The 15554-nt window shown below is 36.4% G+C and overlaps 1 protein-coding gene across 10 annotated transcripts in view; it reads left to right on the top strand.

Annotated features, from left to right (window-relative positions):
• FAM214A (family with sequence similarity 214, member A) overlaps positions 1-11291 on the top strand; it is an 84836-nt gene extending 73545 nt beyond the window's left edge. For 8 of the 10 annotated variants that reach the window (XM_010836758.1, XM_010836757.1, XM_010836756.1 and 5 more), the window contains 3 exons: positions 4404-4472; positions 6719-6918; positions 10701-11291. In XM_010836758.1, coding sequence (XP_010835060.1) covers positions 4404-4472; positions 6719-6918; positions 10701-10854 — 423 coding nt within the window. In that variant the 3' untranslated portion in view covers positions 10855-11291. The other 2 variants (XR_825016.1, XM_010836761.1) reach the window with 2 other exon arrangements.
• The last annotated feature ends 4263 nt before the right edge of the window (positions 11292-15554 follow it).

The following is a 15554-nucleotide window of genomic DNA, read 5'->3' as shown; positions in this document are numbered from 1 at the left end:
GCAAAGAGTTGGACACGACTGAGTGACTGAACAACAGAACAGGATTTTTTAGCTCAATGGGCATGAATTTGAGCAAACTCCTAAAGATAGTGAAGGACAGGGAAGCCTGGCGTGCTGCAGCCCATGAGGTCTCAAAGACTGAGTGACTGAACAACAACAAGTTTCTTTAGAATACTAGCTATTTCTGACTCTGTACCAATGTTTTAGTGGAGAGTAAAACACCTCTGGGGAATAAGAGCAGCGTCTTGAACCTTAAAATCCTATAATTTTATCTTTATCATTTTTTTATTCCAGCAGATTTGAGGATAAAATAATCCCTCAACTGCAAAAATGATACCAGGTCCTGCTGTGTGATTACTGTCAACCCCTTTCCAAAAGACAAGTCAGTGGCTACTAATACAAGTGTTTAAGAAGTTTATACTGATGGTATAAAATATGGAGTCAGATCAGGGTTTTTATGTTAGGCCTTACTTTGGGAAATACAAATTTCAATAGACATAGAAATATATATTTCTGGTCTTCCTATTTGAGTTTCCTAGCTTATCACCTGATCCAATTTCTTTCTTTCCTTCTTTCTTTCTAATATCCTTCTCCCCCCATCTTCTAGATTCTCAAGGACGTTAGCAACAGTGCCTTTTGTTATGAATAAAACCTATGAAAAGGGAATTCTATTATGTATCAGGAGTCTGATATGTGTTTCATACTTTAATCAAAAAGCACAACGATATGTAGTCATTTATTCAAGGTTTTCTTTTTTTGATAATAATTACATTTGTGAGTAATAATCGTGAGGATGCATAACAATGGTTGTTACAAAAAACAGGCTCAGTTCTTCACAAACCTGCCCAGTTATCATATACACCAAATGATATTCACTTAACATAGAAAGATATATCCAGTTTTCAGTATAATTTTGAAAAAATAACAATTTTAGATAATGGAAAATATCATTGAAATATCATTAAGATAAGCTCAATATCAAAAAAATGTGCATACTGAATGCTTACAGTATTAGAATACATCTATAAAGATGCCCATTTTGCTTTACTAGAACATCAAGGAGTCTCATTAGTTTCACATATTCTGTTGGCACATACTAATATAGAAATGGAAAGATAAGGTCTAAGGTCATTAGTGTACAGAGTTCCAGATGACCATTAGGGGAATTAGAAACAAGATAAAAGAGTGAATTGACTGAAAATTAGCTCAAAAAATATCTTGGCGTGAAATTCATGAGCAAGAGGTAATTTGAACTGTTCTTTAAAGAAGGCAAAACAAAATTTATCCTTGACCTTGGTTGACATCTAAAAAATGAAGGATTAAGAGGTAAAGGATTTTATCATTCTTTCTCCAGAAAGTACATCCAGGTGATCACAGATTTTGAATAAATACTGAAAAGAGTTTAAATCAGGTTAAGTTAGTATATCCTTTAAGAGTCTTTTACTTTTCTCTGATAATTGTCTTTAATAAATTTTCCATTATGTAATTTTTTACTTATTAAAAATGAGTTGCCTTTGCAAATGACCCAGTCCAAATTTTATACAACAGATCTTTCCTACTGTATATTAATAAAATTAATCTTGTTTTTTAGGGAATCTTATTTATATTTTGGTAGTTGTCTGTTTTCAAAGGACTGATCATGTTTTGATAAGGTAGTATATATCATAGACCAGTGGAACTGAGACATCAAATCCCTCTTTGTTACTCTAATAATGACCTTGGGATTTCTCATAACAAATTATACAGTTGACTCACAAAAGTGAAGTTTTAGCACAGAAAATTCTGTCTTTGTGGTGTGGAGATAGTATCGGGCTTTTCATTTAATAATTGCTTTAAGATTAGCTCAAAGCCAGATAAATATCTCTCTCCAGTCCAGTGTTAATGGTAAGAATATTCTCCAAGTGTTAGGTAATGTGACATTTCACTGTTTAGAAACTATTGCATGGTGATACCAGTTAGAAAGGTCTAAAGCAGGTTGCTCATGGCAGCGTCCTGGTATGACTTGCATTATGATCATATTAACAACACTGTAGGGGCTTCTCTGGTGGCTCAGTGGTTAAAAAAAAAAATTCAGCTGACAATGCAGGAGACACAGGTTCAATCCCTGGTCCAGGAAGATCCCACACGCCGTGGAACAACTGAGCCTCTGTGCCACAACTATTGAGCCTGTGCTCTAGAGCCCAGGAACCTCAACTACTGAGCCCATACACCACAACTGCTGAAGCCTATGCACCCTAGAGCCTGTGCTCTGCAAATAGAGAAGCCACCCCAGTGAGAAGGCCGCACGCAACAAAGAATAGTCCCCACTCACTGTAACTGGAGAAAAGCCTGTGCAGCAACGAAGACCCAACACAGCCAAAAATAAATTAATTAATTGATTTTTAAAAAGCAACACTATGTATTTTATATATTTTTTCTATTTGTAATTAGCCATATTAAGATATCTTCTTTCAGTTTTACTTAGTTTTGCATATTTTCTATTACACAATCACTTGAGAAAGAGTTTTTGTGTAAGATTTTGACCAAATTGAGTTCATCTTAATCCTTCTATTCCATTCTAAAATGCCAGAAGGAAATGTGTTTTTCTTCCTTATGTTATATACAGTAATTTTCTAGGTATAAATATTAATATGCCAACCGATTAAAATAATGAAATTGTTAAAATAATAAATTTAATAATACTACTAATGAAATTCCAAATACTTTCCTAATCTCTTTTTAAAATTCCTAACTTGCCATTGTCAATACTAGTCTTACATTGCTTAGAAATTTTGTGAAGTGTTGCCTTAAAATTTGAGGTTTTAGAAAAATCTATATTCTTCCCTTATAAATTGATTTATTATTATTATGTTCTAAAAACTATTAGAATTATATTAAAGGAAATGAGTGCAGGCTTGGTAGTAGATTTTCCCTCACCAGTGTTCTTATATATATTTAACAGAGGATGGCAAGGAAAAACAGTAGTGTATTGGCTGGAGTAATATAATTAGAAAGGTAGCTATTACTTAGATATATTTTGCTTCTCTTTCTGGAACTAGGAAAAAGAGGAGCACTATCTATACTATAGCATTTTTTCATGTAGAGAAAATTGTAAGAGAAAAATTATTAAAGCTTCATTACTGTTTTGGTTAGGGACGCAGTTTGTTAACATGCTGTTTTCATGCTTTAAATGACCATTGATATATCAGATTGATTAAGAACCACATGTCTTTTCAGTGCCCTTGAACTGAACATGAACATTTCCCATTATTAACATATTAATTTAATATTCTGATTGTCAAGTGCTGTTCACTTGAAGGTTAGGTACTCACATATTAGAGTCTGGCCTTCCTTTTTACCTTTGTCCCTTCCCTTTTATCCCCCACCCCTACCCCTGGTCAGTCTTTCAAACCCAACAGAGATATTACCTGATGGGACAGTCCTGTTTTATATTTACTTTTACATAAGGTTGGCATGTTTTGGCAAGTACAATGTAAAATGATGGGATATGAATCGTAGAACATGCAATTATTCTACTTGAATACTCAAAAGGAAACTATTCACCCAGTTAAATGAATCAGCATTTTTTTCTTGAAGCTACCTAAGAATTAAGTACCACAATCACCATCTGTAGTCATTTGGTCATCCTGGTTATCTAGAAACTTTCACACATTCAATTGTAGTTTCTGTGTTGTAATTTATACTGTTTGCCATTGTTTGGACTTCTACAGTAGTTACAGCATCTTTCTCAGAAAATTATTTTGTGTAATATGACAGTACCTCTCAAACTTTAACGTACATATGATATCATCTGGGGAATGTTGTTAAAATGTAGATCTGATTTAATAGGCGTGTGGGGAGAAATAAGAAACTCTGTGTTTCTAACAAGTTCACAGGTGATGCTGATGATGGTGGTCCACCTCAAGTCAGAAAGTCATTTATGTATATAACAATTTAATTTCCTGACTGAATAATTGACTTCATTTTTGGGGCCAGACATAAACAGGATCATCCCTCATTTTTGACTTTTCATATGTCCAAAGATCAGTAAATTGTTTTGCTTCTTCATTTCCTCCTCCCACATGATACAAGAGAATAATCTCCCTTTATCCTCTTTTTAGTTAAGGAACTTCTTACTTCTGTTTCTTATATCTTAATAGAAATTTCAAGCAGCATGGTCATTGATGTTATGTATTGTTTATTGCAACATCTCCAGGAAAAATAGTAAATTGTTTCCTTATGGGTGAAATCCTTACTATTTTGTATTCCTTGAATGTATCTCTATTAATTCAATGTGAATTTTTTTCCCATACAAATACAGTTGTGAAAAGTTATTAATTACATAATTTATTATTTTAATTTTAGTCTTTTCTGTGTATATATATGCATCAGTTTGTACTCAATTTGTCTTCTTTTATTTTAAGGGTGTGATTACTTTAGAGTCCCTTGGTAAAAGGGGTTATCGAGTACCTCCTTCAGGAACAATACAAGTGGTATGTGTTTTATAGCCTACAATTGCAATAATCATTCTCTCACATACATATAGAACTTAGCCCTTTCTCCTGCTACTGCTGCTGCAACAACTTTGGTAAGTAACAGTGGGGCTGCAGCTTTGTTTGGAGTTTCCCTGCTCTGCCTCAGGAATGACCATTTGGGGACCTCCATAAAAGGAAAGAATTAATAAGCTAATCAAGGTGAATGCTTTAGAAAAATAGCATATGACAGTTAACACAACTTAAATAGAGCTATTTTCAGTATAAATAAAATTTGGATTACCAGTATCTTCTATTTAATATGATAAGACAGATTAAGATTGACCCATGTATTAGTATTGCTTTAGCAGGGAACTTGGGAAGAAAAATTATCCCTACTATAATAATTTCTAAAATTGATTTAATGAGATGGTTACACAAAGCAGAAATGAAGTCCTGCAGACGTCAGGGTAAAGAATGCATCTTTCCTTTTGGCCTAGATGTTGATCTAGTTTTGCCTTAGGAGAACTCTTCTAGCCCAGTGCAGTAATCCTTCATCATCTTTGATCCACAGCTCTTAGAAGAGTAATTTTATATCAAGGCCTATTTGTGATTCAGTCCATCTCCAAGTCAGACCCAGGATAATCCTGTGAGTCTAAAGTCTATTACAGTATTGACTCTTGTAACTCTTCAAAAGAGTCTAGCTGTATTTGTCAACTGTAACTCAAAAAAGCTGAAATTAAAAAATAAAAAAAAAGGAGTCTAGCTGAGTTCCTCACACTAAGGATCTCGTCTAATTCAGCAAGCCTTTCTATGACTTTTGGCTGCAGTGTAATCAGTTCTTTGTCAGACCACTTTTATGCATCCCCATTGTTCTAGTATGGCAGAGTCTGTACATTTGTTTATTTTGTGTCACACAGAAATGAAACATAGTACTAAGCAATTTATATGCATGTTTATATTGGAGTATGTGTACATATATATAACTTAGGAAAAATCATCGCATTTTAAAGTAAGATTTTTATGTGAATGGATTTCTTGAACTAAAAGAGTGATCATCTTCTGATCTCTTGCCTCTGGCTATGTAGCTGTTGTGAAAGTGTGGGTCACTGGAAAACTAGCTATCAGTTGTCATAATAATGAGGCATAAACCCAGAGGCAGCACATTTACCCCTTGTTTGAAGACTGCCAACTCTGCTGGCTATTTTAAATCTGAAACTTGGGTATGTCTTTCATTCCTTATGTAAGTTTAATTATGTATAAACATGGCTTGAACTTCTGGCATACTAGTTGTTGTAGTTGTTAAATATATTAGCCTTAATTTTAAGACTCACTAGATTTCAAAAATTGGATCATAATATTGATATATTTCTCATTTTGATTCAGTGAGTGATGTCCAGTGCCACGGATGAGCTTCTGAAAGCATGGGCACCAAGTTACCTATTGATGTGTTGGTAATTTGGTTAAAGTCAAATCAGCAGCTTGGAATTTTGTTTAAAAATTAGTACTTAAAAAAAATAATATTCCTTCATGGCCAAATAGCAATTGAATTTAATTTTGGTCTATTATGATATTGATGGTGGTAAAAAAAAAGTCTAGTGTCACTGAAGTTTCTGAAATGAATCTAACTGTAAGAATATAAAGTATTACTTAGTGTACTTTGTAACTAATAATAATGAACTTTATTTCCTAAACTTGGAAAAATTTCCAAACAAAAATTTCTTTTTTGAGAACATATTTTAAATTTTATAATAACCATATGTAACTAAAACATCAAAGTCTAGTTTTACCAAACTTTTTATTTTAAAAAAATTCTATTTATTCACTTAAAATGTGAGGAAAGCTGAAATGTTATTTTGAACATTTTGCAGTTAATGCATTTTAATAAAGTAATATTTGAAATATTTGAACTGGAATGTTTTAATTCAGTGAAGCTGTATTTTATTTAATGGAACTATTTCTTAATATATGAACAAGAGTAAGAGTTGTGTATTGTCTATTATTAATAAGAGATTTGTGACTAAAAGATTTTGATTTGTTACAGAATCTCTTATTTCTGTAAATAAAAAAATAAATTGAACTATTAAAAATACTGAATATCATTTCATAAACTTCTGAAATTTTATTAGCTTTATTCCTTCAAACTGAATTATATCCACTGGGATTAATTTATTATTACAAAGCCTATTTTACTGTTGGCATAATCATTGTAAGTCAAACCAACAAATCACTGTTTTTAAAAAATAATTTTTATATTGTTTCTTCAGACCTTATTTAATCCTAATAAGACTGTGGTGAAGATGTTTGTTGTGATATATGACTTGCGAGATATGCCAGCCAATCATCAGACATTCCTACGACAAAGAACTTTTTCTGTACCTGTTAAACAAGAAATGAAAAGAAGTGTTAATAAAGAGAACATCCGACATACAGAAGAACGGTTATTACGCTACCTCATACATCTGAGGTAATGTTCTAAATGAATACGAAAATACATTACTTCAGAAGAAAACTCTAAAATTTTTACTTTATTTTAAAGAACTGTCTCTCTAACTAGACAAGTGCCCCTTGGAATTTGCTTAACTTGGACACTTTTTATGATATGCCAGGATGCAGAAAGCACATGGCATATTTTTCTGCAGTCATTATTACTTGTTGACTTAGGGGAGTTTTTATTGGTAGCTGTGTAATGTAAAATATTTTATAGCGAAAAAATGCTAATATATCTGGAAGGGCAGTGAAACAGTTTTCTGAAGCAATGCTGCCCAATAAAAGTGTAATATGACCCATATAAATAGTTCTATATTTTCTAGTAGCCACATTAATAAAAGTAATAGGTAGTGGAGGATTAATATGTTTTATTTAACTGAACACATTTAAGTGTTATAATTTGAATATGTAATATAATTTGAATATGTAATATACATAAAAATTATCAGTGAGATATTTATGTTCATTTGCTGTCCTCAATTTGAACTAGCCACATTTCAAGTGCTCAGTAGGTGCTTGTGGCTTCTGAGTTGGACAGGGAAATTCTTAACCTTCATTTATTCATTCATTCATTCAGAAAATATTGATGTGTCAGGCATGCTTCTAGACTGTAGGGAAGCAGCAGTGACAAAAATCTCTGTTCTCATACAGCTTATATTCTGGTTATTCTTTCAGAAAGATGTTTTCCTCAAACTTTTACTACCCAGCTCATAGCTCTAGGTTGTGAGAAACCATTTGTTTGCTCTTGAAGTTCATACTTCCAGGGGTAAGCCTTGTAGCCCTGATATCCTAGTGCAGTTCTTAGGTTCCATGAGCAAGTCTGTTGCTTAGTAGAAAGCTCAATAGTCTTTTGTCCATAATTCTACTCCTAATAGTAAGCCCTCAATCAGTGAGGAGACTGATTACATCAGTGACAATAATTCATCTTAACTTCTTACTCCAAGAAGCCCCATTCATCAGGAGAAGGTACCAGCCATTTCTTTATAATCTGTTGCAACAACCTTACCCATATGTAACCAATGATTAGATACCGTAAATGCTGTAAAGAAACTACTTTAGAAAGTATGGTGTAATTCCCAAAGTTCACCATGTTCTTTTTCAGATTGAAAAGGTGAAAAACTTCAGAAAGAATGAGAGTGAGCTAGCCTGAGGTCTGCTTTAATGCATACAACTGACCACCAGATTTTTCAGCTAATTTGGGAATGTCACCCACAGTCCTAGATATTTCTACTATACAAAGGGAAAACCACAAAAATTAGCACTAAAAAGTATGTCTGACATACCCATAATCTGCCAGATAGATTTATGTGATTAAAGCCTCCAATCCCTGTAGGCTTTATGTGATTAAAGCTCCAATCCCTGCTGCTGCTGCTGCTGCTGCTGCTAAGTCGCTTCAGTCATGTCCAACTCTGTGCGACCCCATAGACGGCAGCCCACCAGGCTCCCCTGTCCCTGGGATTCTCCAGCAAGAACACTAGAGTGGGTTGCCATTCCCTTCTCCAATGCATGAAAGTGAAAAGTGAAAGTCAAGTCGCTCAGTCGTGTCCGACTCTTCGCAACCCCATGGACTGCAGCCCACCAGGCTCCTCTGCCCATGGGACCCTCCAGGCAAGAGTACTGGAGTGGGGTACCATTGCCTTCTGCTACTTCTACCCATTTCCCTTGTTCCTTACAGAGCCGGTCTAATTGTAGAACAGTATTATACTTAAGAGACCCTCCAACTGGCCACCGTTCGCCATCCTCCAGTGGATAATGTGGCCATGCAGTATCACATAGGAAGACCAGGTGTGTCTTCTTTAAGCCCTGGGGATCAAATCTATCCCAGTTTTTTAGGATACAGTTCAAAGGAGTGAGGCTGGAATTGTTAGCTCCCATCTGTAAGAGAGAAAAAAAGCGACCAGCGCCATCTTTCTACCGGAGGCGTCCCTCCCTGCTCTAGATGGGGGTGTAGACAGACTTTACACCACCAAAAGCTTTTCCTTCCTGGTTGGACTTAGTCTGTCCCTTACCGACACAGGCGCTATACTTGTCCCTCCCGGTTCTACCACCGAGATGGGGTGGGGATGTACCAGGGGTAGACTTGATAGCATCCCTACTTGATGTCCAGCTCTTCACCCTTAACCTTGCTTGCCTCTGAAGCCACCCGGGGTGCAATCAGAGTAACCTTCCAGAATGCCTCCCAAGCTAAGACCGCTGGGGAAAACATTTGTCACCTGAGTGCCTGTGCACGACCCTGAGTATTTCCTGACCACAATAAGACCGGCACGAACATAAAACTGAGATGTTCTTTCCAAGCATCACCACACCAGTATAAGAGCCTCCTCTGATCCACTAAGAGCCAGAGTTACCAAAGGAAAAAACCCATTGCAGTCCCAGTCTGAGTAACCTTTAACCTCAGAGATGTTCTTGGAGCTAGAGCTCCATCTAGCTTCCTAACTTTGGATTCCTAGTGAGGCCAGGTGCTTTCTTGGCTACCAGTCCAAGTTTGGGACCTAAGCCACAGTACACAGTTACAGTATGGATCAATAGTCCCTTGAAAGTCTATGATCCGATAGATTAGGTTAGTACTTCTAATTCCCAAGGAGTTATGAAATGGTCAAAGAGACCAAAAAGTTTGACCGAGAAAGGAGAATTCGGTCTACATGCTTTGCCCATTTCTGGTCGGTTCCCGAAGGAGACATTGGGTGCCTCTTGGCATTGGCAGGTCGGTATAAACCCCCAACAGGTTTCTGCCATAAGCCGTATGAGATCACTGTGGAACCACAGAGCAGGGCTCCTTACTTGCTTCACGCAGGGCATGTCATTCATTCACACAAGCACACGGTAGAGTTAGTAAAGCACAGCAGAAAACGTGTTCGCTAAAAGAACAAAGAACTAGAGCTCCAAGCATCTTTACCTTGTCCTGAAGGATCCCGGACGAGCCCCCAAGATGAAAGGTTGTTGTTGAATCACGCAAAGACACCGGGATTCTTGGCCCCCGGAGGAGAAGAATTTAATCCGGGGCCAGAGACGAGGCTTGATCACTCAGAGCTTTTGTGTAATAAAGTTTTATTAAAGTATAAAGGAGATAGAGAAAGCTTCTGACATAGGCATCAGAAGGGGGCAGTAGTATGCTATAGATGTTAGCAGAAGACAGAAACAGTTCCATATACAGCTTTGATTACCACTTTCATTTCAGTGCTAACTTTCTCCTCTTGATTTCTATTGATAATTAGGCTTTGCTAGCCACTACGGATGGTAGCAGTCCTTTCTCATCCTGTGATTGTCCTCAAAGCTTGATATAGTTTTCTGTGGTAACTTTCCAAGTGTGGAATCAAAATTGTAGGAGGGCAGGTTATGTGCAATGAGTCATTCTTTGTATGAACTAGAGGATGCCCAAATGTAGTATGACTGGCTGACATGAACTGAAACTTAATGCTATAGGTGAGGAAAGGTGCATGTGCTTTGGTGTCAGGAATATAAAGTAGGATTGTATGTGAAACCCAGATTTACAGAAAGCACCTCTGTCATTGTAAGAGGGAAAAGGGAGTATGAAATGTGTACGGAATAGTGAAGGGGAAGCATTTAACATAGCAGCACTTGCTTTGGCAATATAATATGTCAAATATTTTGTTAAAGAGGGACTGTTAATACTGTAACAAGACTGATTTTTCCTGCTTTCAAAACTTAAAACTTTCAAACTCAAAACTTACTCAGATCTGTTTGTTTTAAACACTTATTTCCTGAAATGAAGCATCTTTTTGTTGTTTCTTTGTTTAGGTTCCAGAGTTCCAAATCTGGAAAGATCTACCTCCATAGAGATGTACGGCTCCTGTTCTCTAGAAAGTCAATGGAAGTTGATAGCGGTGCTGCATACGAACTCAAATCTTACACTGAATCGCCAACAAACCCTCAGTTTTCACCAAGATGTTGATAAAGAGTGACAGCTTAAAGTATTTGCCCAGTACCCAAGTTTGAAAGTAAAAATTAGCATAGAAAGGAGTGTACCAAATTGACAAGCAGGAGAGTGGATCTTCTCCTGTTTTCCTGGACCAGTTTTTAATCAAAGGATTCCTGGAATGAGCTCTACATATTCCAAGTAGACTGGAAACACTCATGTCCTAATCCTTTTTGTACTGTTGAAACCACTTCATTGGACGTGTTGCAATAGCAAATCCCCTCCCCCCCACAATTAGATTAGTGTTTACACTTTTTATTTCTCAGTTATTTAATATTTAATGTTTTCCTTAATACTCAAGTGATGTTTGTCTCTAGTGTTCTAATGTAGCACAAATCCTATGTAAAATCATACTGTGTATTTTTGACATTACTGTTGAAATCTGAAATATATGCACAAGTCTTTTAATTTTGCGTGATGTGTTTTAAGTACTATTCATTTAAGTTATTGAAAATGAGAATGAAATGTTGAGCTTCTTTAAGATTAACGCACTATGCAAGCATGTGTACTTTTTATATCTCCCAGGTTTAGTTTTTACAACACCTCGTCCCGATTGCTGTCTCACACAGTAGTCCTGTAACATGCTGTCTTGGCAGTGCAATGCGGACTAAGCTGCTTCACATTCCCTTTGCAACTTCAGATCATCATGCCCATTCATATTCCTTCTAAAATCTCTTATCCCCAAAACAGTTCTATTTTTTCCTTAATCACTACTACAGAGGATTTACCTTAAATCGCTGTCCCATTCTAGATAATTTTTGCAAATTGTTAAAAGAATATGTACTTTGAAGACAAATTAGTATTTATATTGTAAATATATGCAAGAAACAAAGAAATGTGTATTTGGCTTTTATTTTTGGATGAGACATTTATGTGATTGAATTTCTGGTACCCATCATACAGTTTCTATTCTAGCTTTACAGCTGATAAGAGGAGAGGGAAGATGTCTTGAGCCTCATTCCCGTTTATCAGTTTCTCATTCAGGGTCACATGGAAGGCATTTGGCAACTGGGAAAACCACTGAGTAAGAGAACTTGACTGAATGCATCAAAGTCTTCCATCCATCCCCCTCAGAAAGAGGAGTAGTTTTAGATCTTTCTACAGGGACAAATGGGTAACAGCAGATCGGCTAACAATGGATGAATATTGGGAATGCCCAAAGCCATGAATGTGGGTTAGAAAATACCTACCGTTCAAGTAGACCAGATTTGGAATACCTGGGAGTCTAGAACTAAGTGAGCAGTCTGGAATTTGGGAGATGGGAAGGTCTCTATTTTTGGTACTCGGCTAATGGATAGACCATGCAAAAGAATCTGAACTGGATGTGAATGTGTATCGGATGGCTTTGCGGGTAGTCAGCAAGAAGCCCTTTATAAATTTCCTTTTGAAATACCAGCTTAAAGAGAAAAGGCTATTTATATTCCATAAAACTAAAAAATAAAGTTTTCAGTGGCACAAGTTTGTAAAGATTTGTTCTTAATCTTTAGCCATGTGGTAACAACATGGGATTAGGACCCAAAAGGTTTGGATTCTAGTCCCAGTTCTAATGGTATCTGACAGAACTGACTTCAGAAATCCTCTAAACTTTCTGGGTCTGTGTGATTGAGAAAATGAGGTGAGAGTATCATTAATGTGCCTTTTCTTAAATTCCATCAACTAATTATTAGAATAAGTATTTAAATACATGTAGCTAGAGTTTAAAAAAAAAAAAATAGTTGGAGTATAGTTGATTACAGCATTGTGTTACAGCATTGTGTTAGCTTCAGGTGTATAGCCCAGTGATTCAGTTATACATATACATCTATATCCATTCTTTTTAAGATTCTTTTCCCATATAAGCATTATATTGAGTAGAGTTCCCTGTGCTATATAGTAGGTCCTTATCAGTTATCTATTTTGTATATACTAGTATGTATATATGTCAATCCCAATAGACTTTTTATACACTTGACAAAAGTCAGTATTGATCATTTTATATAACACTTGGAAATACAAAAACATTTAAAACATAAAAGTGCTTTTTTTTTAATTAAAAAAATGTGATTGCTGCTTTAACCTCTCTAGTAATCCAAAAATTAGTGATATATATGTTTGCAGGTGTCTTTTATGTAGATACCACAATGCAGTCTTTGTAGAATTTTTTCTAGTGCTTGGTTTTCCACTTTTCTGGACATTTTAAAGAAGATTTCAAGAAAATGACTGCAGCAGCTGGATGCATCTTGTGCTCTTCCTGCCAAGTTTGTGCACAGTAAAGACGTGCTGACCTTTCACCCATCCACTTCTTAGGGCCTCTTTTGTCTGTGTTCTTTTCCCCAGTGAGGTACAGTCACCCAGCCCTGTCTGCTCTCACTTGCCCTGGCACTATCTCTATCATAATGGTTTTTTTCCTACCCTTCTTTTGTCATAGGCCAAGACTTTGTACTCCCCCTCTTTGTACTCACAGATTATGTCACTGCATTGAGAGTGTTTGACATATGCAGGTAAGACAACCAACACTGCTACCTATGAGAGTTCTCACTTACTGCAGGCTCACTTGGCAGTTTTGCAGACTGGAAAAATGAGGGATAACTTCTTTTTAAAAGAAACTTAAGGACACAAGTAACCTCTGGGAAATCTTTGGAGATTTTCTCAGGAGAAAATGAAAAATATTAATAAATGAGGACAATGGGGACTGGCTGGAAGGCACCCAACAGAAGCTTCCCTCCTACTGTCACTTGACTCTACCAGGTCTCTCTCATTCCCAGAGTGTTAATGAAGTAATTTCTCCAAAAACTCCATCCTTGGGATCCCCACTCTTCTCTAATCAGTTTGTGAGTGAAGCAGTGATTCGACTTTAATTTATGCAATGCATGTTTAAGAACTTTTTACACTGCATAGTTATATAAAGTAAATGTGAAAGTTCCTCCTGTCGTCTGCCCTTCTAGCTGTCTCTTTACAGAGATGGTAGCTGTTCAAATTTTGATATGTGAAACCTCAATTGGTCTACCGGACCTGGTACACAATATCAGTCTAGATGGGAAGTGGGCTTTTCATGATAGGAACTCACTCTCAATCCCTAAGACTGTCTCTGTGTGGGTTGGAATCAACTAACTCCATCATGGATTATCTGTGAGAGATGTATGTCTTAAACGTGAATACTGTGGGAAGAGGCAGGGAGTATATGAATGCCTACTGTGTGCCAGGTTCTGTAAGTGATTTCTCTGTTATTCAGTATTAAAGCCATGATTCAGAGAGTATGGATATAGTCTACAGTGAAAGAAAAAACAGACTTGAAGTACTTGCCCAAGGTCACATGGTCAGTAAGTTGAAGAGCCAGGATTCAAATCTCAGTTAAAGTTTCTGACTTTTCCATTCAACTACACTAGTATTTTGCCCCTTTTTTCTTTTCTTTCTTTTTTTTTTAAACTGGTAACTGTGGCCTGGCATTAAAATATACTTTTCATCAATATTCTTGGCAAAGAAAGTTAATTTGCTCTGAAATAAGATATATAATAAGGCAATGCCTAAAGTTTTAAAAATTTCTTCCAGACCCCACTGTTCCTCATTCTTTTTAATTCATTCAAAAATTTCCTATTCCAGCCTTTCTAGTTCATATAAAGTTCTCTTGTCTCACTGAATCCCTAGAGAGATGGTATCCCCCACTTTCTAAGTCCCACTTCTAACAGTCAAGTTGTTGAAACTTTTCTTTTTACAGTTACCTGACCTAGTCAGGTATGTTCCCTGAATTTTGTTCACAGACATAACCATTTATACTCAGGATTTCTGGCACTCTGTATCTCATTTGGTTTCCCTGAATTGATCTTCCAGTCTTTCCCTTTCATTAAAAATATATTCTGTTCATATCATATAATATCATTTATATGTGGAATCTAAAAAATGATACAAATGAACTTATTTACAAAATAGAAACAGACTTACAGACATAGAAAAGTTATCATTACCAAAAAGGAAGGGGAATAGGGATAAATTAACAAGTTTGGGATTAACAGATACATACTACTATATGTAAAACAGATAAACAATTAGGACATACTATATACTACAGTGAACTATATTCAATATCTTGTAGTAACCTACAATGGAAAAGAATCTGAAAAGAAACATATATGTATATGCATGAATGAATATATATATATATTCAAAGTGATATATATATATCACTTTGCTGTACACCTGAAACTACCACAACATTGAAAATCAACTATCAGATCAGATCAGATCAGTTGCTCAGTCGTGTCCGACTCTTTGGGACCCCATGAATCGCAGCACGCCAGGCCTCCCTGTCCATCACCAACTCCCGGAGTTCACCCAGACTCATGTCCATCGAGTCAGTGATGCCATCCAGCCATCTCATCCTCTGTCGTCCCCTTCTCCTCTTGCCCCCAATCCCTCCCAGCATCAGTCTTTTCCAATGAGTCAACTCTTCGCATGAGGTGGCCAAAGTACTGGAGTTTCAGCTTTAGCATCATTCCTTCCAACAAAATCCCAGGGCTGATCTCCTTCAGAATGGACTGGTTGGATCTCCTTGCAGTCCAAGGGACTCTCAAGAGTCTTCTCCAACACCACAGTTCAAAAGCATCAATTCTTCGGTGGTCAGCCTTCTTCACAGTCCAACTCTCACATCCATACATGACCACAGGAAAAACCATAGCCTTGACTAGACGGACCTTTGTTGG

This window comes from Bison bison, unplaced genomic scaffold (assembly GCF_000754665.1).
Source record: "Bison bison bison isolate TAMUID 2011002044 unplaced genomic scaffold, Bison_UMD1.0 scf7180017864066, whole genome shotgun sequence".
Taxonomy (NCBI): Eukaryota; Metazoa; Chordata; class Mammalia; order Artiodactyla; family Bovidae; genus Bison; species Bison bison.
Note: the sequence above shows the minus strand (reverse complement) of the source record. Positions and strands in the feature narration are given on the sequence as shown.